This window comes from Cydia strobilella, chromosome Z (genome assembly GCF_947568885.1).
Source record: "Cydia strobilella chromosome Z, ilCydStro3.1, whole genome shotgun sequence".
In the NCBI taxonomy this organism is placed as follows: domain Eukaryota; kingdom Metazoa; phylum Arthropoda; class Insecta; order Lepidoptera; family Tortricidae; genus Cydia; species Cydia strobilella.
In genome coordinates, this window is record NC_086068.1 from 46,439,062 (window position 1) to 46,466,271 (window position 27,210).

Genomic DNA, 27,210 nt, shown 5'->3' on the forward strand with positions numbered 1-27,210 from the left:
AATTTTTCTATATTAAGAACTTTCTACCTGTGCTAATAATGTGCAACAATCGTCTTGCAGCAGCAATTCAAGAGCGAAGTACGGGAGAGCACGTACGTCGCGCGTGACTCTTCCTACAGCAGTGTGGAAGAGAAACAACAACAACAACAGCAGTCTTTTTTATCCAATAGGCCCCCCCGCGACCCTGCCGGGGGGGCCCGCTCTGAAACCGATGCGGCACACGCTCGTTTCAGGTGAGCGCAGCGCTGATCCTCATACTTAACACTAACAGTGCCTTCTCTACTAACGCTATTGGGACCGTGCACGACTACAGCGAGTACAGCGCCATACAGCGGTTGCAACTATAGGCCCGTATTTTATCACAATCACAACACTCACAACTATTAAGCGAGAAGTAAGTAAATCGTAATAATTACAGTAAAAACGTCTGAACGGATTTTTTTTATGCGGTTTTTACCTATGAATAGAGTGATACTTGAGGAAGGTATATTTTTGTTAAGGTTTTGTGTAAATTGGTTGAAATATGACGATATTTGCTAAAGAAGTCAGAAAAAAAATCACGCTGGCTTTAATCGAAAACGCGGCCCAATCCGTTTGAGATATAACAACACAATGTAAGGTGGAATTGTCTCCTTTCATTGGTCTAAAAAAAGTCCGCGATGGTGTATGTGTATGTAGGTATATCTTTTAAGGATAACTTACTATACCCATTCTTATCTTCTACAAAAGATTTCATAATATTTGAGATTTGCAAAGCTATTTACACGGATACAGTATTAATAATTATCAAATTAAATACGTTAGTTATATTAAGCATTTCATACAGATTACAATTATCCCTTACACCATACAATTTAAATTCATATCTCGAGTAATCGTAAATTAAAGTTGAATTTCGAGCCATATAACTTGTATGAAATGTTAAAGACGCTAACATCCGTTAGTTGCCTATTTTTACCACCTCATGCACTGCGATCGCTTTACTAACCCCTCCACCATGCACTTCGCACGGTGCCAATAGTATAAGAAGCTTTACAGTTCCTTAGATAACAGTTAGTAAGATGCTTAATTAAAAGTTTGATTGGAAAACACGATCGTTAAATTATCTATAGATAGCTAATCTCGATCGGTAAATTGTGTAGAGTAGTTAATGCATGAAGCATGAAGCAACACAGTAACGACATACTTATCACGTAGGTTTTATTAATATAATTATAGAGAAATACCAACGAAACATAACATTTTGAAAACCAATTTGCTTTCTTATGACTATGAACTAGTCTGTAGACGTTAATGGGCACTAGTACTTTTACTGCCGGGCTAGCACATGATTGGCGCGAGAGTATCTTGCCGCGACATAGACTACCCGTCCCTCTTTGATTCATACAGTTAGTAAAAGACGGGTAGTCTATCTCGCGGCGAGATACTGTCGCGCCAACCATGTGCTCGGCCTACTGATAGTTTGCTAAATATTTGTAAATAGTTCCGTACATTTAAGTAATTTCCAACTAGTCCGTTCATTATTTACTTAGCTACAAGCTTTTATTCTAATGTTATATGAGGGTTTTTATTACATTTGACCACCGGCGCCATAAACGTATATACATATTCGCAAACACATAGATAAGCATATAGACATGCCTAAAATAGCAGTCTTAAATATAACTCATCCAAACAAACTAGAAGTTAAAAATGAACCTGTTTTTAATGAAACGAACTTCAAATTGTACAACATAAAATATTATCCCTGATGTATGCGCTAGCAACTTATATAACGTAACTCTGGCTGTCTGTCTAATGGCTCCTCTACAGTCTACACGATGGCCTAGCCCAGCCTGGACCAGCGAGATGGCCATGCGATGCGCGATGGTTGAGAGCACGCACTATGGAACGGGCCACGTGTAGATGCGTACGCACCATCGCTGGCCCACTACCTTTGATGTGCGGACGAAAAACCGACGCCGTGGCCATCCCATCGCCATCCCGCTGCGGTATAAGCCATCCGAGACGCTGGTCCATCTTAGTGGGCCAGTATGATGGCCCATCGTGTAGAGGAGCCATAAAGTTGGGTACAGTTCTGTACCAATTCAGTTCAAATATATGTATTTCTCTAAGATTATAAATCACTTAAATCAAGAAACAAAACCCAGAACGAGAAAAATTCACGCTTAAACCGCTAAACCGATTTATAGTTTAGTTGAAAATACCTATGGAGATAGTTTGAGGCCCGAAGAAGGACAATAGGACAGTTTTTATCAAACATCATCATCATCTGACGAAGTCGCAATAGCGGACAGAAGCTTGTGTACTATGAAATAACAACCATGTAACATTTTACTCTTAATCGTATTGTAATTTTTTTTAAAAGGTACTAAATGAATTTACTCATATAGCATAACGATATTTTGTTACAGACCAATTGAAAGGGAAAACAATAGAGGAGCTCAAGAAGTTCAAGTACAACCAACACTCAAAGGAACAGTCGACAGATTGATAGAGTTTATAGGTAGGTAAATAACTTGAGTGAGGAAATGGGGCCACGGCCACGATGGCGGGTGGTCAAGTGCTCAGGACGTTAGTCGCGTTAGCTGATGACGCGGGTTCGATTCCCGTTTCGGCCACCGGTGGACTGGTCACTTTTTCTTTAGTGTATGATATCTATTTCAGTTTATAATTTATAATTTATATAAATTATTTTTTAACAAGCAGAAACGTCTGCGAACGATGCTATTGAGCTTAGAATAAATTTAAAAGTGGAAAAATTACTGCCTTGGGTGAGATTTGAACTTACGGCCTCTGGATTGATACTTCAGAAATAATAAATAGTAAATTATTTGCATGTCGTGTCCTCGACTGAATACTGATACATGTAAACCTTTTCTGTTGTCATCTTATACACGTATTCTGGCAAATAAAGAAATTCTATTCTATTCTATTCTATTATATTCAGCGCGCTGCCAACTGAGCCACCAAGACCTCATCCATAGTCAGCAAATCTTCCCACTATATGGGTCTAGGGGACCCTAGCGATATCTACCGTAAATTCCATCTATCCAGAGGCCTTGAGTTCAAGTCTCACCCAAGGCAGTAGTTTTTCAACTTTTAATTTTATATATGTATAGTAGTGTGACTACTTAAAAACAAACAAATCAAAATATGTATTTCATAGAATAGTTATTTGTGCAACAAGAGAGGAAAGTTGGTTTTTCTTGCGAGTGTTTATTTTTGAGTCCCGAGAAAGCGAAAGATTCAAAAACACGAGATGTAAAATAACTTTGCTCTCGTGTTGCACACATAATTTTTCACCTCAGTAGTGAGAACATATTAAAGGTTAAAATGTATTTCGAATTACACAGAATAATACAGACAAAAAAAAATGTAGTAAAAGTATGAAGTGGCAGTTCATGGCCTTCACTAAATTAAAAAGCTATTTTGTTTCACTCCCTGGAGTGAGGAAAGTCGCACTTTCTTCGCTCCCTGGAGTGAGGAAAGTCGCACTTTCCTCACTCCAGGGTGTGACGAAAGTAGGCTTGTTCGAGCTGCTGAGGTGAAAATAATTTTATTTGTTCCCTAGTCGAGTGAGATGATTTAAAAAAAATCGTATCTCACTCAAGTGTGACCATTAATTATCTTCATAATCAACTTTTGCTGTCACAATGGTTAAAGGAAGGACGCTTACCACGAGGAATGTCAAAAATACATACATACATTGACCCGCCTGTTCCTATCTCTATCGCACGCGCGTAATTATATTATTGTCCTGCCCATGATGGCGATGGTCAATGAGTTTATCATTTCATTCATCTGGTTTCTCATCTCAAGCATCTGGTCCAGTAGATCGTCCTTGTTATGCGAGTGTCAGATCTTCGCTTGATATCGGTGGTTCAGGTGCTGCGGTCGATAAGTCGGGTTGCGACTTGCGACCCACCACATATGGCCGCATACATATTCCTTCCATTGATCTATGTTCAAGCGCACGCAGCTAGGCTGACGTAAAAGTTTGTGCAGTGAACGAGTTGAAAAAGGGGGTGAAGAGCTGTTACCGCGCCGATAACCGCGATGCACACGCACACGGGCCACGGCGTAAACGCGCGTTTAGGATTCGCACAAAGGCAGTGCACGTATAGAGTTACTTAACACTAATTTAAATATTTCATTAAAAGTTCGCGACACGTCTGTTTCGTACGAGCTCACTTTCGTCTTTATTGTTCCATATAAAAACAAATATTCCAATAATTCAAAATAAAGTGAATAGACGGTAAAAATATATCTCCTGTTTGTTGTTCATATTTTCTTCGAAACGTTATCCTAAGTGCTCTATTATTCTGTCATCCTCTAAAAGGGATCGCTTAAGCGTGCAATTGTATCTTTAACAAAACAGTTTCTCAAATATAAGCCAATATAAATATTACCTACTTAATAATCTAAATTGACTAATCTTAGTAGTTATAAATATCATTTCACCATTTTTAGGGTTCGGTACCCAAAGGGTAAAAATGGGACCCTTACTAATAAGACTCCGCTGTCCGTCTGTCTGTCACCAGGCTGTATCTCATGAACCGTGATAGACAGACAGTTGAAATTTTCACAGGTGATGTATTTCTGTTGCCGCTATAACAACAAATACTAAAAACGTACGAAACCCTCGGTGGGCGAGTCCGACTCGCACATGTCCGTTTTTTTTTATTTTCTGACGCGGAGCGTAAGAATTTAGTCAAGAACGGTATTAAATGTATTATTTACGAACGTTCTGTTTTGACGAAACCTGAGGTGGATGAGCTTATTGTAATGTGACGAAGCCTGCGCTGTGGATCTGATGGTATGCCTTTTTTTTTGTTAATAAATTTATTTTATTTTTATAATAATAATATCTTAATAAATATATTTGTATATTCTGTTTTTTTATTCCGTAGACTAAAATGACATTTCATGTGGTACTAAGAAATGTCATGTAGAACACATGAAACGTCATTTTAGTCTACAGAATAAAAAAACAGACCTTAGATACATGTACATTTTAGCCTCTAGGTATTTCTATTAAAATGCTGGACCCCTCGATTGGCATACAATTACTACACTTTTATTGTAATGTAAAACTTGTTGTTGTTGCGAAAACAGTAGAAGTCAATGCTAAAGTCACTCGTTCAAGTTTTCGCTTTTATTAATATTTATTAAATTATTATCTATTTTATTATTTTTTTATTTATTTTCTATTTGGTTATTTTCTGCAGCGTCCCGAATGTCGCGATGTCAGTGAGGGTGAAACCGCTGGTTCAATTTCCGCGCTATGGTAATATTTGCATGCAAAATAGCCTTGCAGATTTCGTTACCTGCCGATATAATAATGCAAATAGGTAGGTATTTGCTTGCAAAATTAAATGAATTGCTAACTAATTAATTGCTAATAGGGATAAAAATATAGGATGATTCGATCAAATCTGTCTGGCAGATGTGTTAATGTAAGGGGAAATTAGGCTCAGATTTTTCTGCCGGAAATCATCCCGCAGACACATCTGTGCCTAATTTCCGCCATGCATAGACAGATTTGTTCGCTAGACACTTTGCCAAACAGATTGTGATGTATACCTACTTACATTCGCAGCGCAGGGCAGATTTTAGCTAAGGGTTCACAATTATAATTAAAGGCACATTCGTTCGGTACAATCTACCCATAATCCATATCTAACATCTTCATATTTATAAACTGAAAGAAATAGAAACAGATAACATACACTAGAGAAAAAGTGACCAAGTCAACCGGTGGCCGAGGAAAACAAAATAAAAATAAAAGGTGAGGCGAGGTGAAATAATTTGATTTGTACCTTGGATCTTCATATTTATTATTAGAGTAAACTGTTTTGAGTAAATATACTACTTAATTACTTAAAGTAATTTCCATAATTATATTATTTATTAACAAACCTTGGATAACATAATATTGTCTTCGGTTACCGCGATAGTAGTCACCCGTTGACCACGAACGCTGTAAAGAGTTCGAAACGTCGGGATGTATTATACATTCAATATACGCGATATAATCCGTTTTCATAGTTTTATTTCAAACCTTGGATAACTCGGGGAACTTATACCAAAGATAGATATAAAAATATTTTTCACTTTAGCAGCTCGAACAAGCCTACTTTCGTCACTCCCTGGAGTGAGGAAAGTGCGACTTTCCTCACTCCAGGGAGTGGAACAAAGTAGCTTTTTAATTTAGTGAAGGCCATGAACTGCCACTTCATACTTTTATTACATTTATTTTATGGTATGGTATGGTATGGTATGGTATTGTTTGGTATGGTGTGGTATGGTATGGTATGGTGTGGTATGGTATTGTATGGTTTGGTACAGTATGGTTGGTATGGTATGGTATGGTATGGTATGGTATGGTATTGTATGGTATGGTGTGGTATGGATGGTATGGTATGGTATGGTATGGTATGGTATGGTATGGTATGGTAGATAGTAATACGAAATGATGAGCTTTACTATGGTATGGTAGTAATGCGAAATGATAAGCTTTACTCGGTCGTCTTTACCGCTTCATCACAGATACACCTTGGGCGAAGAGGTAATAACGAGAGTCGCCACTGTTCGCGATCTGGGAGTTCTGTTCGACTCGCAACTTAATTTCCGAGAGCATACCCTAAGCGTGGCCAAAAGAGCAGCACAAAAGTTAGGCTTTGTGTTACGCAATTCCCAACATCTGACATCGACAGCTGTTAGAGCCCTATACGCGGCCTTGGTTCGGAGTGTTTTAGAATCAAATGCCACAGTCTGGAACCCACACGAAGCTAAATATAGCCTAGTATTGAAGAAAGTACAAAAAAAGTACCTACGGAGTTTGTACAAGAAGCAATTTACGAACTACCCTTATCTATACCCTACGTTATTTCTTCTGGGAGTACTCGGGTACGAATCTCTGGAAGTAAGGCGATATCTAGCGGTGGTTAAGTTTGCACTAGGTATCATACACAACAAAATAGAGTGCACGGGTCTGGTCGAAGAGGTGGTTAGGCTATACGCTCCCAACGTGCGCTCAGCGCCTCTCCTGGCCCGCCCGCCCGCGCGCACCTCGCTGCTGCGGCACGCGCCGCTCTCGACCGCACTCTCTGTGCTCAACTCCGTTCTCAACGTAGACCCGCAATGTGATCTATTTCACTCTACATGGTATTGCTTAATTGAAAAATGTAAGAGATTAATAGAAAAATCCTAATGCGACTACTGCTATTTTTAAATTACAATGTACTGTTTGTTAGAGATAATTATTGTATAATGTTCGACATATATTAATATTTGTGACGCTTTGGCTTGTTAGCTGTAAGTTACAGATGTATACTTAAATAAATAAACAAATGGTATGGTGTGGTATGGTATGGTATGGATGGTATGGTTTGGTATGGTATGGTATGGTATGGTATTATACGAGTATTGCATATTATATTACTTTTTTTTCTGTTTATTCTGTGTAATTCGAAATACATTTTAACCTTTAATATGTTCTCACTACTGAGGTGAAAAATTATGTGTGCAACACGAGAGCAAAGTTATTTTACATCTCGTGTTTTTGAGTCCCTCGCTACGCTCAAGATTCTACCTTAGAATCACTCGCTTCGCTTGTGATTCAATTATATTATATATTTCGCTTTCTCGGGACTCAAAATGAATACTCGCAAGAAAAACCAAATTTCCTCTCTTGTTGCACAAATAACGATTATCGACAATTTAATATATCGATGTTATTGTCAACATCTAAATGTTCTACAAAATACATAATATGTAATATATACAATATTATATTTATACAAAATCGCTTTGTGCTTCTTAAATTCTAAAATAGTAGTTTATGAAACTGATACATAATGAGAGGCCTTAAAACACAAGTGTGGTTTTATGAAACGAGTGTCAGCGAGTTTCATTATAGAATCACACGAGTGTTTTAAGGCTTAATTATGTACAGTTGCATACACTACTTTATCTACACACATATCATAAGTACTCTAAGATGGGTTTAGAAGCCGTAGAGAAACGACCTGCATTGCTACTAGTGCTACCTCTAAAATATCTAAGACTATAGATATTTAAATAATGCAATAAAAAAATAAATTAGAACAAATACACAAACAAACTACTCATATATTCAACTAAAATGTAAATTACAAACAATTTTTCACAATTCTACTTTCATAACAGCAAAAAAGTCAAAAAACCAACAAACAATGATAACAGTAGTGGCGGCAATTCGATCCTCCGTCAAGACGAAAGTTTGTTTTTTTTAATTATAGACAAACGAATGAAGTCCCTATTCTCATGGCACTCGGGATCAAATGTCGTGCGGTTTATATTAAAAAAACATACTGAATCGACGTTTCGTTTCGATAACTGTCTATGGATACTAGAATAGGGACCCACTTGAGTTCCGACAGCTGTTCCAAATTTAAACTCATAACCTTACAAAAATCTATAACGTAATAACTTAAAGTACAGATTTTACCTACTACCACAGATAAGAAAGTTCTCATAGTAAAATTGGTTGTAATAATGCTGGTCATTTCCTACGGTTTCTGAACGCATTTTAGAGCACTAACGATATGTGTGTGTATTTTTTTTTTATCATTTATGGCCTGGATGCGATATGTGTGTGTATATATAAAGGTGTTTTTTCGAAGAAATTATGTTATTTTTAAACCAGGTCAGTATTTCCACATTGGCACTAAATGTTTTATTCTATAAATCATTTTATATCGTTATTAATTATTTCTTAAACATTACTCCATCTTCATTTATTGCTAAAAGTAGGTACATAAAAAGTAAAAGTAATAATATAATGACTTTAAGGGCGGCTGACGGATGCAAAATACGTCAAAATAGTGTCGAACGATATACGTAATATGGATATGACTACAATTGGTTTAAAAAAAGAGAACATACTGTTAATTGCAAAAAAGTTAAAAGTATCGATTTTTTTTAACTTGTGGTACCTAAATATTCATATTTTTTTAATATTAAAAACTATTACATATTTTCAGTCCATTCTGTTTATAATTCACTATCGTATCCAACTTTACAGGAAAATGACATCTATATTATATAATTATATGTCGAAATCTTTTTTATGTGTGCCCCGAGTTATCCCAGGTTTGATTATTAAATGATAGGTAATTTGTATCCAATGAATTAGATCTTCATTTACACAGGTACTCATGCAGCTTACATACAAGTACGTACCAATACCTAGTTATTGTTGCGACAAATCTTTTGGTGCAAAATGTTATTTATTATTTTTTTTTTTTTTTTTTGGTTTAAAGATATTTATTCTCATAAAAGACATACAAGTCACTTACACGAGAACAGAGTTATAAGTAAAAGTTATCCTATTTACGGTAGCATTAAAGTCGAGCTCGAGAGGTACACGCTCACACATTTTTTTTTTTTTTTTTTAAGGTGGGTAGTGGTTTAAAATGTATTGCGATAATTTAGTTTTAAACGCATTGAATGAGCCTGTCCCTCTCAGATCAGACATTATTATTTATTTTATTTATTTTATTTTATTATATACTCATGTAGAATATATAACCACCAACATACTAATAATCCATGCGTACGAAGTAGCGGGCAACAACTAGTTTAATATATGTACCTACAGCGTAAATATTAGAGTTGGTTGATAAGTATATTAAAATAATATGTCTCCGTAATAATTTTCTGTCAGCTGTCAGTTACGCTCCGGTTAGGAATTGCGTTGCAAATTTGGTTCATTATACTCGTATATAAACACTATATAAACGACCAGGAACCGTCTGTATGGTGTTTGCGATACATCATTCGAAAGGTTTTTAAAATATCAAAAGCTTTTGTGGATTAGATACTTGATAATTTTTGGAAATAATCGATTCCAAAGTTATAAAAATGTATCTTTAACTGAAAGCTGGTAACTAACAGCAAGAGTATCATGCATAGTATGAAGGTTTAGGGGAAGGTTGCTATCATTGGACCACTAAATTTCACTGCCTTATAATTTACACAATTCATGTAAGAAATTAAACAAGTTTGATAATTTTGAACCATTGAAATATATTTATTCGTTACAGATTAAAAAAATACTGTTTAATAATGTAGGAGAAAAAAACGTGAAAAGGATTTTTCGCACTGTTGCCTTGTTTGGACCAGGGACCAGGGTCACCTTGATTGGACCACGGAGTCACCATCAATGGACTTAGGATTTTTTGCTGATGGTCTAATCAAGTCTTCAATTTTCTTCCCTGCTAGGAGGGATCAGAGGCAGTTTTCTGTTCTAGGACACGATTTTTTTTCTTTTTTTTTGCATACTAATATTTTGGAACATGATAATTTTCTCATAGGTGATGTGAAAAACAGTATGTGTCACATGGTAGCAAAATTATTTCTACCTTGGGCGTTATCACTTGAATAGGGCATTACGCTCAAGATTCTATTTTATTTATTTCCCTCGCTATACTCAGGATTCAATTATAGAATCCTTCGCTTCGTTCAGGATTCAATGTACGCCCTCGCCGTAAATATGTCATTTTGCTCCCTTGTGACACAATCTACTATTTTATTTTTTATTTACGTGGAAACAATTATAAGTAAATAAATATATAAATGGAAGATGAGTACACGATGTATGGCACCCTTCTTTAGAAGACATTTTTAAAACTGAAAAAAAAAGTTGCCATGATTGGACTGGTCCATTGATAGCAACTAGGTATCAAATAACAAAAAAAAATAGAAATAACGAAAATAACTGGCCAGAAACTATTATTATAAATTTAATGAATAATAGATTTCTAACTATCATACGTCAATACACTCAAACTTATTATTTGCGTTTCTCTTTCGCGTAATTATTACATCGCCAACGCTTGAAACCAAGGGCCTGACACTCTTTGATAGAGAAAGATAGTCTTATTGCGATTCATATAAGAGGAAAGAAAAATAGTGCCATGCTTTGTCGTTATCACCGACCGGGTTTTTTTTTTCATGGTCGGGTTATGGCAGCATAGGTAGGAGGCGATGGCGAAATACCGAAAATTATAAGAGTGAAAGAGAAAAAGGATTATACTGCCATACATTAACCTGTCAATACATGAATATGTCTTTCTCTTACCCCTGGTCGCTCGGCTTCATGTCTATAACTACTATACTATGTCCATGCTCAAAACACACTTGCTCACGTCACTCGTTGTACCTTGTCTATCTCTGTCTAGCATGCGTAGGTTTTAAAATATTTAGATGGTCTATTCAAAGCGCCGGTCCAATGATAGCAACCTTCCCCTATCTTGTTTTGAAGTGGATTGCGCGGGCGCCGGGCCGGGTCATCTGGAGCTAGAGGTCCGCGACGCGGATGGCGCTTTGGTGGGCAGCTCGGTGCGCGCGCTGGGAACGCACCGGTATGCAGCCGCGTTCACGCCGCTCAAGCCCGCGCTGCACACTGTCGCTATCACCTTCAACTACCAACACGTGCCTGGTAAGTTGTACGCTAAGTACCTTGCAACAAATCACATGCGATTTACGATCAATTGCGGCATTTGATAGATCGATTGAATTCGCTGCAAGGTCTATGGACCCCATTAAGTCAATTTGAGATAACAGCATTAATACTGGTGGTGCGCTGGAAATCAAGTTTCGGTGTCCAATAGCTACGTCCTTTTCATTGAGGTGGATCTGCTTGGCCGAATTTCATACAACTTTCTTGACACATTTTCTCCTATAAAAACCTATAAATGTTTTCTGCACTTGAATCCCTGATATTTGGATAATATGTATACTTCTGTCTGCGCTATCATAAAAAAATACTAGAAATATAATAATATTATTGAAAAAACCCATTTGAAAATGGATTAAGTTTTGCTCCATTGATTGTTTGGTAATCGTTTTTTATTTATCAAACCTATAAGAGATAACACTTCGACACAGGTTACCTGTGGAAATAGTTTTATCTTCAATCAATAGGGGTACAATCTATGTGGTATAAGCCTTTCTTTTCACAAAAAGTGTTGAGCACATTTAGGGTCTCTTTTCTGTTATATTTTGATTCCCATATTATTCAACATAACTCATGTCATATATATAAAATTAAAAACCGTATCGTTAATTATGGGTACAACTTTACTTAGTGTTTAATTAGTGCTTTAATAAGGTACACATTTCGTCCTGGGAGCTATACGTAAAGTATATGGTTAGGAAAAAAATTACCCAATCCTCCCGAGTATCAATAACGATTTTGGACAAATACTAACAAAAAAAATTGCGGTCTACGAACAAGACGATATTAGACAAAAAAAATCGTACTATGTAAACAGCTATTACACATGATTCGTAAAGCGAAACATCTGGGCATAGTGTAACAATTTCTTTTAGTAAAAAAAAGTAATGGATCTGTGCATGGTGGCCTTTTATAGAATATGACATGTTTGTTACGACAATTCCGACTTTGATATCCAATATAACTATCATGGAGTGTTTCTATCGACCTGCTCTTGCTCGTGGTTCAACGCCATGAATGTCCGTTAGGCTTTGGTTTTTGGTAGATTATTTTAGCTGTCTACCTCGTTCCGCTTGCGTCAGAAATTGACGGGAATCCAAAACGTTGCGTAAAATGTCGTTCTCATGTAACAATAAAAATTCACCACATTTATTCTGTGGATGCTCAATTGAGCAATCATGAAGAGGACACTTGGATAACATGTTTTGGCCGCATAGCTATTAACCTTTTGTTTGTTTAAATCGTACCAAGGAGTCGGTGAAATAGTCTCGCATTCAGCTGGATAGGCTTGGCCAAATTATATTTGCTAGACGATATTGAAAGCATCATAGTCCCTAAAATAAAAAAAAATGTAAAGCATTCCTATATCAGATAGGTATGGCGTAAAAATACCCTAAGAACATAGTAATACAAAATAATACACATGTAAACAGTTAGACCAGGTTTTATCTGTACCTATAATTAACGATACGGTCTTTAGTATAAAATATAACTAAAACGTTTAAAAATCCTAATCTACTTGTGACTGACTTTAGATACCTTTAATGTGCGTAAATGCAAGAAATTGCAATAAGTATTTTGCAGTTCTGGCAATTTTTAGATGAAATGATACACTGTTGAGTGTAAATATATTTCGATTTAAACGTAATAATTTTTGTTGTTTGCGCCTATATATCTTATGCAATTGTATTGGTTTCGATAAAAATGGTGAAAATCTGCAAGTTGTGCGAAATCACGCCATCTTTTGCGACTTTTGGTGGCTAATCGAAATGACCTCCCTTGACATCCACCTTAACTACATTCTTCTGTGATAATAGCTTTTAGGTTTGTCGGATACTGTCGTAAAGATATTCTATACACTACAGTCTTCTAACTCATATTATATGAAATAATAAACTAAGACGCCTATAACACACTCTTATTTATTAAATAGGTATATACGTCTTACATCATACATCAATGAAAATTGTTGCAAAAATAAAATGCGTGAGAACTGCGGTCCCTGGAAAAACTCTTGTTGCGCGATGTGTGCTTTTTAGCGCCATCTACCGTTACATTGGGTAAATTACTTGCTTGAGGTAACAACAATTCGACACATTATATTGATGTCACGTGTGTTTTGTGCCCAGTTTTTAGGGCAATGATAATTAATGTTCATCTTGTCATACTTTATATGCTTTAAACCGCTAAATCTGCGATAGATATAATTTGGTATGGTGATAGTTTGAACCTCGAAGAAGAACATAGTAAAGGTAGTTTTATCAAGGAAACAATCAAACTAAGCAGATGTAGTCGCAGGTAGAAGCTAGTACTTTATACTGCAGACAAAAGGTTTAGCTGATGAACGAGTTTTCAAGTACTTAATGTTAGCTTAATCGGCTTATTTTTTTTAAATGAACCCCCTGACCATGACCATACCCTCGAAGAGGGGGTCAGAACCCTAAACGTTGATAGGACTCATCAGCTCCTCATTTCTAGTTCCAAGATAAAGATAAAAAACAAAGTTTCATGGATGTACATATTTTGCCGCCAAAATATGCTATTTTTCCTGTACTATTAATCCCTAAAAATCTATACCTACTATATTATTGCACGGATATTATTGAGTGTCAATGTTACCACAATTGAGAAATGTTACCAATAAAATTGATACGGCTAACCGAGACAAACTGATAAATAAATAAATAAATAAGCAAATAAATAAATATATAAATGAATAAGTAAATATTATTACACAGATTGACTAAGTCCCACGGAAAGCCCAAGGAGGCTTGTGTTATGGGTACTCAGTCAACGATATATACCTATATAATATATAAATACTTAGATAAACACCCATGACTCAGGAACAAATATCTGTGCTCATCACACAAATAAATGCTCTTACCGGGATTCGAACCCAGGACCATCGGCTTCACAGGCACTGATTACCCCTATCAATTTGTCGGCTATTGTTAACAGAAAGTAAGTAGCCAAATTCGAATTAAACTATGTATGTACCTATATTTGAAGATAATGTAAGTAGCCATGTCAAATTAAGCCGAATATTGGCAATCGGGGGAAATAATTCGTGTAGTTTTGTAAATTTCTACTTTTTTCAGATGTTTGCTCATATCTCTGTACTGCTTGATTATTACTAATATCTGTACGAATAGCATCATAATCACTTCGGACAAAAGTTTCTACATACAACCATTTTTATTTTTACTCTACGATCAATACTTTAGGAGCTACAGGGTGTACACAGACTACAAACGTGACAACATTTAAAAAAAATCAAGACTAAAGAAAACTGTACTCGGTTGTGTCGGGGGCGCGAGGCACCCCCACAACTGGCAGTTTATATGGCAGATTTTGGACTTTATAGCTAAGTCAATAAGGGTCGTAATAGATGAATTTACTTTATGCTCTAGAACATAATAAGCAACTTTATGTCGTCTACGCACGACTTAAAGTCTAACTTTGCGAGCATGAGAAGTGAAATAGTACATTTCGATGCTAGTGCGGAAAGTATGTCATTACTTCACGAGTACCGAGATATCTCGCCTACGGCTCGTGGCAAGACTCGGGACGAGTGGAGACTGACATATCCGCACGTGTATCGAACGACGTCTTTTAATACAGTTGCGAAAAAATAAGAAAAGCAACGAGTATTAAGGAATGGAATTCGAAACTTTTTATATTATTAATTCTGTGACATCATTGACATTGACATTATGAAGAGGTGTTTTTCTAGCTTTTATTCGACTAGAATAGATTTTGTTAGTATTATTGAACCCACTTCAATGAAAGATTTTTTTTCAAATGCATGTTCTATAAGACAGAAACAATTGTAAATATTAAAACATTGTGTATCGTATATTTATAAAAACAATATCGAATGTTGCCTTTGGAAACTAAAAACATTCTTGCAGTAAGAAAATACGCCTCTTTTTTGACAGGCGTTCCGTTCCATTCAGACAACTGGAACTTAAGGTTAACTGGAAGAGATCCCTCATAGGGATAAGTTCGCCTTTGTACATCTTATTATTTGTACCATGTAATTTTTAATGTGTATATTTGTACAATAAAGAGTTTACTACTACTACTACAACTTATTAAGAACGGTTTTTCAACATTAAAAATAAACGTGTTAATACTTATAATGATGAAGAGGTAAGTAATAAAATATGAAATATGCATATTTTTCGTATTCTTACATTAACAGTAGGTTTTTATGTTGATTACGACGTTTAAAGGAGACTAATATTAACACTCATCAATAAGTAGTCATGAATTGGAACAAGTATAAATTTAAAAAAATTGGAAAAGTAAAAAGCACTAGTTCGCGAAAACCAACTTTCTGCACGCTAAACAACCACGAAAAGTAGCACTTTTTAAGCAACTGTATTAAAAAAGTATTTTTTATCCTGCCAAGCCTGATTCTAATTTTAATAAACGTCAAAAATTTGATCTTGATACGATATGGATCGGATCTATCAGTTTCAAAATTGACGTTTCTTCAAACAAAACAACAAAGAGTAAAGTAAGTATAATAGGTAAAGAGAGCCCACTTGAAGCATTTTATGGAAATTTGAAAGCACCATCTCTGACTTGCTCCCAAAACTAACTATGTATGTGTGCGTGCACAACTACATATACATACGTACGTGTACTTTCATCCTACATAATATTAGGTCTACTTGGGCGGTTCACAAGTAATTTTTTTATTTTATTTCTTGTAACTAATAAAAGATTTTTTATTACAAGGTATCAAACAAAAATGTACTTGTAAACCTCCCATGACATTATGCAGAAATGGTTTTAAAGAGTGGAATTAATTTAACAAAAACATAAAGTAAAGTAAGTATTTTTATTGCTTTCAATTTGGCATACAAAGATAGTACCTAATAGCAGGTGTAAGTACCAAGTTGGTATCAAGTAGGTTGAATCCATCACTTGCAGCTTGTGACTCTACACATATCCATTTTCTTTGCAATAATTGTCATATTAGGAGAATTTGGGGCTACGCCACGCCACGCCACGCTTAGCGTACGCCGTACACAGTTTGCTCCAGATATTGTTTAAAATTATAACAATGAGTAACGATGTCATAATTCGGATCCATCTTGTAACTAAAGAATTTCAGGCATAGGTATTATCTTGTTTAAGCACGTACCTCCATAGAAGCGCTCTAGTTCCTTCCACGTGTCTTTAGCGGAATCAATTCGCATGATTTTTTGCAGAATATCATAGGTCTTTTTCATCGCTAGCTGCCTGCGCATCGTGAGCGCCAATTATGGTATTTCCTTTTTAACTTCGAGAATATCAAAACTTCCCGGCACTTGAGCACTATTAAAAAAATTTCCCCTCACTAGCTCGGAAAGCCGTCTTTTATCCTTTAAAACAAGCGGGGAAAAACGCATTTTATCCACTAGTGGGGAAAGTAATTTGACCTTGGATGGAGCGTGTTTAAGTAGCTTGACAGATAACAAAACGTAAAACGCTCATAATAATGGTTCGTTCGATATTAATTATCATAAAATAAATGATTTGAGAATCTAATAAAAAATACCAGATTTAGCTTTATTTAATGATTTTGAGTCATAAACCTTAAAATTCCATAATAAACGTTTGTTTTTTAATGATTATGTTAAATATAATTCTGAACGCACAAGTTAAGTCGATGCAATATCAAAACGCGTCATTGACATTTCATACGTCAGAAATGTCAACATTGACAACAAAAATTTTGCTTTAAAACTCACGTAAAAGTACAGAATTTCGAGAGTTTTTTGTTATAATATCGTAAAAAAAATGAGTGATTCCAGTTGATGAAGATGATCTAACGCCTATGGATGTTGCACTTTCCTCGCTATAGTGAGGGGAAAAGTTTTGTGTTACACACGGGTGCAAATGTATTTTACTTCTCGTGTATTGAAACACTCGCGGGTAAAATACAACTTTGCACCCTTGTATAACAAATAACTATAAGTCTCTCGGTGTTGTAATATTGGGAGGCTAATTTCGCTATTATCGTGTTTAATGCTTGCGTGGTCCATTTTACTCGGTTACACTTTAAAATTAATATTTAGAGAAAAATAAGCTTGTTTCTGTTTACGACATTTATTTTTGTCTGACATGTTGCATGTAAACAACCGTTGCCAGGTAACAACATTATAAATAAAGAAAGGTCTTGACAAGCTAGGTATATGCAACCTTCTCAATGTTGTATTCATGCCTTAAAATTGCATCAATTTTATAGTGACATCTGGTGACGTAGTTTGCAAAGTCGAAAGCATCAGAAGGTGAGTATTATATTCTTTGATCAGAAGTCGACTATGCAAAAGTAGGTTGTCTGGGAGCAAGATATAGAAATCGCCTGCATCTTTACCGAAGTTAAGGCCGTTCCATCGGTTTGCCGCTGTCTCTGTCACATTTCGCAAGAAAGAACGGAAAAGATCATGCTCGCCAAGTGTCAATTTTGATCGAATTTTGTCGATTTTTATTTATTTTAAAAACGTTACCCTACAATATCGAAATTCGAAAGCTATGAAATTATTATTTAAGTTAAGATTGTTTTTTCTTCTTTTTTTGTTTACATAATAAATAACCGAGTAAAGTTGGATTAAAAGTCCGAGTTAGAGGTTACTTTGGGAATTAATTGTATCGAGCGAAGTGTGATAATTCGTGTATCGGAAGATACAGCTATGCTATTAAAGATAATATAGTCAAGAACTACATATATTTTTTCCACGTCTACGAATATCAACGCCTCTCAGGGAACCGCCTTAACTACATTTCTAGTGTCCCCGCCCCCTGCAAAACAACGTCACTTCTGACACTGACAAAACCGATCCATATTGTCGAGATCTAATTTTTGACGTTTATATCAATTAGAATCAGGCCGATATTCTGATTAAAAGCTGTTGACGGCTATAGTTCCTAATAGCTTCAACGCAACAAAAAAACAATACAAAAAGCGCCCATTGACGGTACCGTAAAAAATAGAGACAGATAATATAAAAACTGGTATCAAAACAACGTTTACGTGGTTGTGTATATATTTTTTATATAACAATGCGTTAAAGATAAGTAAATATCCAGGGATCCAATAGAAGGGCCGTCCGTCAGATAACATCATCTTTGTTGTGTTGTTGTGTATTATGTTTCAAATAATAGTCAGCAAACACGAGCTTCTGTGACCCCGAAATATGCTCTGTTGTATAGAATTGTCTATAAATATGATTTCCGTAATTTCGTTATAGTCTGCTGAGTCTCGAACGATTTCACGATGTTTGTCACCTGAAACGATTGTTTCGTATTAGCTGCGTTCTGGGTACAGGATGCAGAAGTACTATCGACATATCAGCAGTAAATATTGCGAGTATTCGGTTTTAATATAAATATGTCAAAACAGCATGTAGATAATAATGTGGCATTTAACATTTTATACCTACCTCCTCTACAGGGTGTTTTATTTTAAATCCGTTAACCTCGGCGTATTCCTAAAATAACTAAATGGCGTAGCTCGTTTTCTTTAATTCGGATATTTTTAGGATTCCGTACCCAAAGGGTAAAAACGGGACCCTATTACTAAGACTTCGCTGTCTGTGTGTCTGTCTGTCCATCTGTCTGTCTGTCTGTCTGTCTATCCGTCTGTCTGTCCGTCTGTCACCAGGCTGTATCTCAGGAACCGTGAAATTTTCACAGATGATGTATTTCTGTTGCCGCTATAACAACAAATACTAAAAACAGAATAAAATAAATATTTAAGTGGGGCTCCCATACAACAAACGTCATTTTTTTGCCGTTTTTGAGCGTAATGGTACGGAACCCTTCGTGCGCGAGTTCGACTCGCACTTGGACAGTTATTTATTTTATTTTTTATATTAAATAATTAAATGCTCCTATGGTTCTCAAACATGGTCATTAACTGAGGCGTTAAAGTCCAAACTCAAGGTTTGCCAGCGAGCGATGGAGCGCAGTATACTAGGTGTTCGCAGAACTGATAGAATCAGAAACACGGAACTGCGCTCCAGAACTCGAGTTGTAGATGTAGGTGTCCAGACCGCTAAGCTTAAGTGGGACTGGGCTGGGCATGTCTGCCGCATGCACCCTCAAAGGTGGGCCAAAATGGTTACCGAGTGGGACCCACGGAACACCATAGATGGCGCTGGCCGGGGTGCAGGCAGGCCGAAAAGGAGATGGCGGGACGACTTGGACGCATTTTATCCGGATTGGCGGGACACTACAAACGACAGGGTCGAATGGAGGAAACGAGGGGAGGCCTTTGCCCAGCAGTGGGACACTAAATTAGGCTAGTTAAAAAAAAATGCTCCATCTATTGCTGTTGTGAAACAAGCATTATAATTAGGTAACTCAACCAAACTATTTAAAACTATGACATGACAATTCCGTACCCAAAGGGTAAAAACGGGACCCTATTACTAAGACTTCGCTGTCTGTCTGTCCGTCCGTATGTCCCCAGGCTGTATCTCATGAACCGTGATACCTAGACAGTTGAAACTTTCACAGATGATGTATTTCTGTTGCCGCTATATTGTATGTAAATATTTCCAAAACAAACGAAACTTGAATATAAATATTGTGGGACGCAATTAAACAAAAAGTTTTAAAAACCCAAACCTAAAATGTTTACCGAAAATATGAATTACGGCCGCATATTATTCGGTTTTATCCTGCTCTTGTTAGAATATTTGGAAATGTGTTACAATCCCACCCCAGTATGTATAAAACTCTAACCCAACCATAACAAACGTGATTTTATTGCCGTTCTCTGCGTAATGGTACGGAACCCTTCGTGCGCGAGTCCGACTCGCACTTGGCCTTTTTTTATAATAAGTACCTATGTGTGTGTCCCACTGCTGGGCAAAGGCCTCCCCTCTCGTTTTCCAATCCTCCCTGTGCTGAGCAAGATCTCCCCAATCCCGCTGGAACGCATCTATACAAGTCGTCCCGCCATCTCTTTTTCGGTCTGCCTCTGCGACGACTACACTGAGGATGCCAGCTAGTGGCTATTTTGGCCCATCTGTCATCATGCATCCGGTAGACATGTCCAGCCCAGTCCCATTTCAGCCTGGCGATCTTCACCCCAACATCGACGACTCGGGTTTTGGAGCGAAGCTCTGTGTTCTCACCCTGTCAGATCTTCGGACACCCAGGATACTTCGCTCCATTGCCCTCTAGCAAACCTTGAGCCAGGATTTCTGCGCCTCAGTCAGTGACCAGGTTTGGGCACCGTAGGTGAGGATCGCAAAATGCACATGTCGACGAGCTTGCGCTTCAGTGCAATTGGAAGTTTACCCTTTCTGAGGTTCTTCATGGACGAGAAGCTCCTCCAAGCGTTTTCGATCCTTCTATCGATCTTCTTGTCCTGGCAATCTGTGAAAGAGACTATCTGTCCCAAATAGGTATACTCGTCGACATATTGCAAAATGTTACTATCCACCGTCACCTCGTGCTTATTCCGGTCATTAACTGGGTTTTGGATCTATATTCATCGTCAGACCATTATAAATATGTGTCCACGTTCGTAAGGCTTTAACAAATAAAAATTAATTACTTGTAGATTATCTTCAAAACGTAGTTAATTAGAATACCTACCGGTCTTTGAGAAATAAACTCTTAATTTTTACAGTTTACACTCAGGAATGCAGCTAAGAAACTAACGGAGTTTATAAAAACACGGTGTATGTACAGGATCACATAATATGAAATGATCATTTTAAACATATAGGTACAGCTTATAACAACGAATAATGGCACTTTGTATAGAAATGTTAAGATGACCATGTCCTGTTTACATTAACTCTTGAGTTTATCTTCCAGGCACTCTCTTGACATCATTCATGTTATGGCGCGTTTACATACATGCAAGATACGGTCAACCTGCAAGACTTTTGTGGCTTGGCAACAACCCTCATACTTTACATTGGCAACGTAAATGTTACAGTACAGTAGGTAGGTACGCCAGTCAGCAAAAGCGGGGAAACAATACTTATATGTAGGTAAGTACTATATAGACATCACAATCATTTCAGGATGCTAAATTTAATAACAGCTTATTTACTATCCAAACAATTCGTCATTAACTGAATTTTGAGTCAGCTTGTATTATTCATAATTTATCAGTATGCGATTTTATCGCTTGTTGGTGTTAAATGATGACAGGATTCGGATAATTTCAAATTTGTTTACTGGCGATATTATTTTCAGCTAGTAATTTTGAATTTTAATGTAATGCCTTATCATTCAGTTATTTTAATAATATAAAAGGAGCAGTTTTTATTTAGATTTTGTTTCTAAATTCATTGTAATTTTACCTCATATTACACTAGCTTCTATCCGGAACTACGTCCTGGAATGATAATGATGATTGATAAAAACCATCTTATAGACCTGTACCAATAACTTCTGAGGTTATAAGAATATTAATGTTGCTTATTTTTTATATATAGTTTCCAGACCATATACTAAACCTAAAAATAATATTTTGTGTCATCCTAGGTATTTGCTTAGGTAGAAATTTAGGTATTTCTTTTTTCAATCAGCATTCTGTAAAAAAAATATTCGAGACGAAATTTTTTGTTTCCCTGTAAAGGCAAAGTGGCTTCCGACGTACACACGCATTTTGTGTCATTTTCATCCACGGGTATAATGGCATTTAATAAATACCTAATATTGATCCTAAAACGCCTAAAAAAATATTAGAGTCGGTAAGTGAAGTGTTGTACTTTACAGAACATTGTTATATGTTATTCAAACAAATCTGTGTCAAATTCATCCACCGCTTTTATTTAAAAAAAATTTTTTTCTAATTAACACCCTGTATCTGCCACAAAAAAAAATTCATATTATTAAGTTTACGTCTATAATATTATAATACCACATTGAGACATCATTCATAATTTGGGTCATTTTGATCCACGGTTTTTTTACTATCTGGCAAAATAAAACTCAATTGAGCAAGAAGGGCGTGCGCGGGGAAGGGTACCTACGCGGGTGGGGTGCTTATTATACTTGCCGCAATATCAGCTGGCGACTGAGATCTTAATACTATCTCCTTTACCCTTGTTAAGTTAAGACCAACCAAGAGATGGCATTATGAGCTGTCTCGCCACTTAGTTTTGCGATACAGTGTATTTATTTCATTCGGAGGCATAATTACATTGTCTTATCAATCTTACCGTAGTAGGTATATAAATATAATTAAAAATAAACTGTAGGCTGCACTCCTCATACTGACCAACATTTGTGACGTTCCTAATCAAAAGGTACCACTTTCTCTGACAGGTTATTTGTATAAAGATATAATCAAATTTCGTCTTTATGGTAAACGACAAAGTGGTACCTACCTATTGATTGAGAATGTCACATCAGCGACTTAAAAATTACTTTTGTTTCGATTTTTAGTAGACTTTTTAAGTTTATTTTAAGACGCGATTTATTGTGATTTTTGTTATGTTTAAGCGTGGCAAGCAACATTAATTACATTGATGATGATGTTCATTAAATACAATATTTTTTCATACTATACTGAACTGTCACCCTATACATGAGAATGAACAGCGCCCTCTTGACAATGATCATATATTACTGGTCAGGCTTTAATATGTGTCATAATTTAGTAAAGTCCCCTTTGTGGATTCTAAGTTTCCGAGTTACAGCAGTTTAGTGAAAGCGTTTTTTTTTTAAATATAAATTAAGGGTTGAATAAAGAGGAAAGAAAATTTGATTATTTTTGCGCTACGACGCACGGTTTAGGAGATACAGCCCTATAAAGTTTTTTTTATTGTTTTTTTCTTTTTTACATTGTGTTTTTTGTATATTACTTTGGGGTTTCATAAAGGGGAACGAAAATTTAATTATTTTTGCGCTACGACGCATAGTTTAGGAGATCAAGCCCTATAAAAAAAAACTTTTTTTTTGCGTTTTTTTTTGTATAAATTAATGGTTATATAAAGGGGACCGAAAAGTTGATTATTTTTGCGCTACGACGCACGGTTTAGGAGATACAGCCCTATATAGATTTTTTCTTTTTCTTTTTTACGTTTTTAAATCTTAATTAAGGGCTTCTTAAGGGGAACGAAAATTTGATTATTTTTCGCTACCATGCATACATACATCCCTAAAGTTTTTTTTTCTTTTTTTTGTCATTGCGTTTTTTGTTATTACTTTGGGGTTTCATAAAAGGGAACGAAAATTTTATTATTTTTGCGCTACGACGCACGGTTTAGGAGATACAGCCCTAAAATGATTTTTTTCTCTTTTTCTTTTTTGCGTTTTTAAATCATAATTAGGGGCTTCTTAAAGGGGAACGGATATTGATTATTTTTGCGCTACGATGCACGGTTTAGGAGATACAGCCCTATAAAGTTTTTTTGTTATTATTTTTTTCTTTCTTTTTCTTGTGTTTTTGTATATTATTTTGGGGCTTCATAAAGGGGAACGAAAATTTTATTATTTTTGCGCTACGACGCATGGTTTAGGAGATACAGCCCTATAAAGATTTTTTTTTTAAATTTTGCGTTTTTTTAAATATAAATTATGAGTTGCATAAAGGGGAACGAAAATTTTATTGTTTTTGCGGTACCACGCACGGTTTAGGAGATACAGCTCTATAAAGTTTTTTTTCCTGGTTTTTTTTTTTGTTTTTTTTAAGTATTAAAGGGTTTCTTAAAGGGGTTTTTTAAATTATTTTTGCGCTACGACGCATGGTTTAAGAGATACAGCCCTATAATGATTTTTTTTTTAAATTTTGCGTTTTTTTTTTAAATATAAATTATGGGTTGCATAAAGGGGAACGAAAATTTTATTATTTTTGCGCTACGACGCATGGTTTAGGAGATAAAGCCCTATAAAGATTTTTTTATTGTTTTTTTCTTTTTTACATTGTGTTTTTTGTATATTACTTTGGGGTTTCATAAAGGGGAACGAAAATTTTATTATTTTTGTGCTATGACACATGGTTTAGGAGATACAGCCCTATAAAGATTTTTTTGTTAAATTTTGCGTTTTTTTTAAATATAAATTATGGGTTGCATAAAGGGGAACGAAAATTTTATTGTTTTTGCGGTACCACGCACGGTTTAGGAGATACAGCTCTATAAAGTTTTTTTTCCTGGTTTTTTTTGTTTTTTTTTAAGTATTAATTACGGGTTTCTTAAAGGGGTTTTTTAAATTATTTTTGCGCTACGACGCATGGTTTAAGAGATACAGCCATAGCAGCAATGATTTTTTTTTTTAAATTTTGCGTTTTTTTTTTAAATATAAATTATGGGTTGCATAAAGGGGAACGAAAATTTTATTATTTTTGCGTTACGACGCATGGTTTAGGAGATACAGCCCTATAAAGATTTTTTTTTTAAATTTTGCGTTTTTTTTTAAATCTAAATTATGGGTTGCATAAAGGGGAACGAAAATTTTATTGTTTTTGCGGTACCACGCACGGTTTAGGAGATACAGCTCTATAAAGTTTTTTTTCCTGGTTTTTGTTTGTTTTTTTTTAAGTATTAATTACGGGTTTCTTAAAGGGGTTTTTTTAATTATTTTTGCGCTACGACGCATGGTTTAAGAGATACAGCCCTATAATGATTTTTTTTTTAAATTTTGCGTTTTTTTTTAAATATAAATTATGGGTTGCATAAAGGGGAACGAAAATTTTATTATTTTTGCGCTACGACGCATGGTTTAGGAGATACAGCCCTATAAAGATTTTTTTTTTAAATTTTGCGTTTTTTTTAATATAAATTATGAGTTGCATAAAGGGGAACGAAAATTTTATTGTTTTTGCGCTACGACGCATGGTTTAGGAGATAAAGCCCTATAAAGATTTTTTTATTGTTTTTTTTTTCTTTTTTTCTTTTTTACATTGTGTTTTTTGTATATTACTTTGGGCTTTCATAAAGGGGAACGAAAATTTTATTATTTTTCTCCTATGACACATGGTTTAGGAGATACAGCCCTATAAAGATTTTTTTTTTAAATTTTGCGTTTTTTTAAATATAAATTATGGGTTGCATAAAGGGGAACGAAAATTTTATTGTTTTTGCGGTACCACGCACGGTTTAGGAGATACAGCTCTATAAAGTTTTTTTTCCTGGTTTTTTTTTTTTAAGTATTAATTACGGGTTTCTTAAAGGGGTTTTTTAAATTATTTTTGCGCTACGACGCATGGTTTAAGAGATACAGCCCTATAATGATTTTTTTTTAAATTTTGCATTTTTTTTAAATATAAATTATGGGTTGCATAAAGGGGAACGAAAATTTTATTATTTTTGCGCTACGACGCATGGTTTAGGAGATACAGCCCTATAAAGATTTTTTTTTTAAATTTTGCGTTTTTTTTTAATATAAATTATGGGTTGCATAAAGGGGAACGAAAATTTTATTGTTTTTGCGGTACCACGCACGGTTTAGGAGATACAGCTCTATAAAGTTTTTTTTCCTGGTTTTTTTTTTTTTGTTTTTTTTTAAGTATTAATTACGGGTTTCTTAAAGGGGTTTTTTAAATTATTTTTGCGCTACGACGCATGGTTTAAGAGATACAGCCCTATAATGATTTTTTTTTTAATTTTGCGTTTTTTTTTAAATATAAGTTATGGGTTGCATAAAGGGGAACGAAAATTTTATTATTTTTGCGCCACCACGCACGGTTTAGGAGATATTATATCTATATATATAGCTATAATAGCTCTATAAAGTTTTTTTCCTGGTTTTTTTTTAAGTTTTAACTAAGGGTTTCTTAAAGGGGAACGAAAATTTGATTATTTTTGTGCTACGATGCACGGTTTAGGAGATGCAGCCCTATAAAGATTTTTTTTGTTGTTTTTTTTTTCATTGTGTTTTTTGTATATTATTTTGGGGTTCCGTAAAGGGGAACGAAAATTTTGTTCTTTTTGCGCTACCACGCACGGTTTAGGAGATATAGCTCTATAAAGATTTTTTCCTGTTTTTTTTTTGTTTTTTTTTTTAAGTATTAATTAAGGGATCCTTAAAGGGGAACGAAAAATTGATTATTTTTGCGCTACGATGCACGATTTAGGAGATGCAGCCCTATAAAGATTTTTTTTTTGTTTTTTTTTCATTGTGTTTTCTGTATATTAGTTTGGGGTTCCACAAAGGGGAACGAAAATTTGATTATTTTTGCGCTACGACGGTGTAGGAGATACAGCCCTATAAAGTTTTTTTTGTTTTTTTTTTCATTGTGTTTTTTGTATATTACTTTGGGGTTCCGTAAAGGGGAACGAAAATTTTATTATTTTTGCGCTACAACGCACGGTTTAGGAGATACAGCCCTAAAATGATTTTTTTTCCTCTTTTTCTTTTTTGCGTTTTTCAATCTTAATTAGGGGTTTCTTAAAGGGATTTTTTTAATTATTTTTGCGCTACGATGCACGGTGTAGGAGATACAGCCCTATAAAGTTTTTTTGTTATTTTTTTTCTTTTTTTTCATTGTGTTTTTAGTATATTACCTTGGGGCTTCATAAAGGGGAACGAAATTTTTATTATTTTTGCGCCACCACGCACGGTTTAGGAGATATTATATCTATATATATAGCTATAATAGCTCTATAAAGTTTTTGCCTGGTTTTTTTTTAAGTTTTAATTAAGGGTTTCTTAAGGGGAGCGAAAATTTGATTATTTTTGCGCTACGATGCACGATATAGGAGATACAGCTAATACAGCCCTATAAAGATTTT

General features: G+C 35.3%; 1 protein-coding gene and 1 long non-coding RNA gene across 2 annotated transcripts in view; one reads left to right on the forward strand and one right to left on the reverse strand.

Annotated features, from left to right (window-relative positions):
* Nucleotides 1-27,210, forward strand: part of LOC134754962 (filamin-B) — a 174,490-nt gene that overhangs the window by 65,496 nt on the left and 81,784 nt on the right. Inside the window, exons 18-20 of the mRNA XM_063691456.1 lie at nt 61-233; nt 2,415-2,506; nt 11,312-11,488. Of these exons, the coding sequence (XP_063547526.1) occupies nt 61-233; nt 2,415-2,506; nt 11,312-11,488 (442 nt within the window). The remainder of the gene's footprint in view (nt 1-60; nt 234-2,414; nt 2,507-11,311; nt 11,489-27,210) is intronic.
* LOC134754981 (uncharacterized) overlaps nt 1-27,210 on the reverse strand; it is a 245,613-nt gene that overhangs the window by 60,479 nt on the left and 157,924 nt on the right. The window lies entirely within an intron of this gene.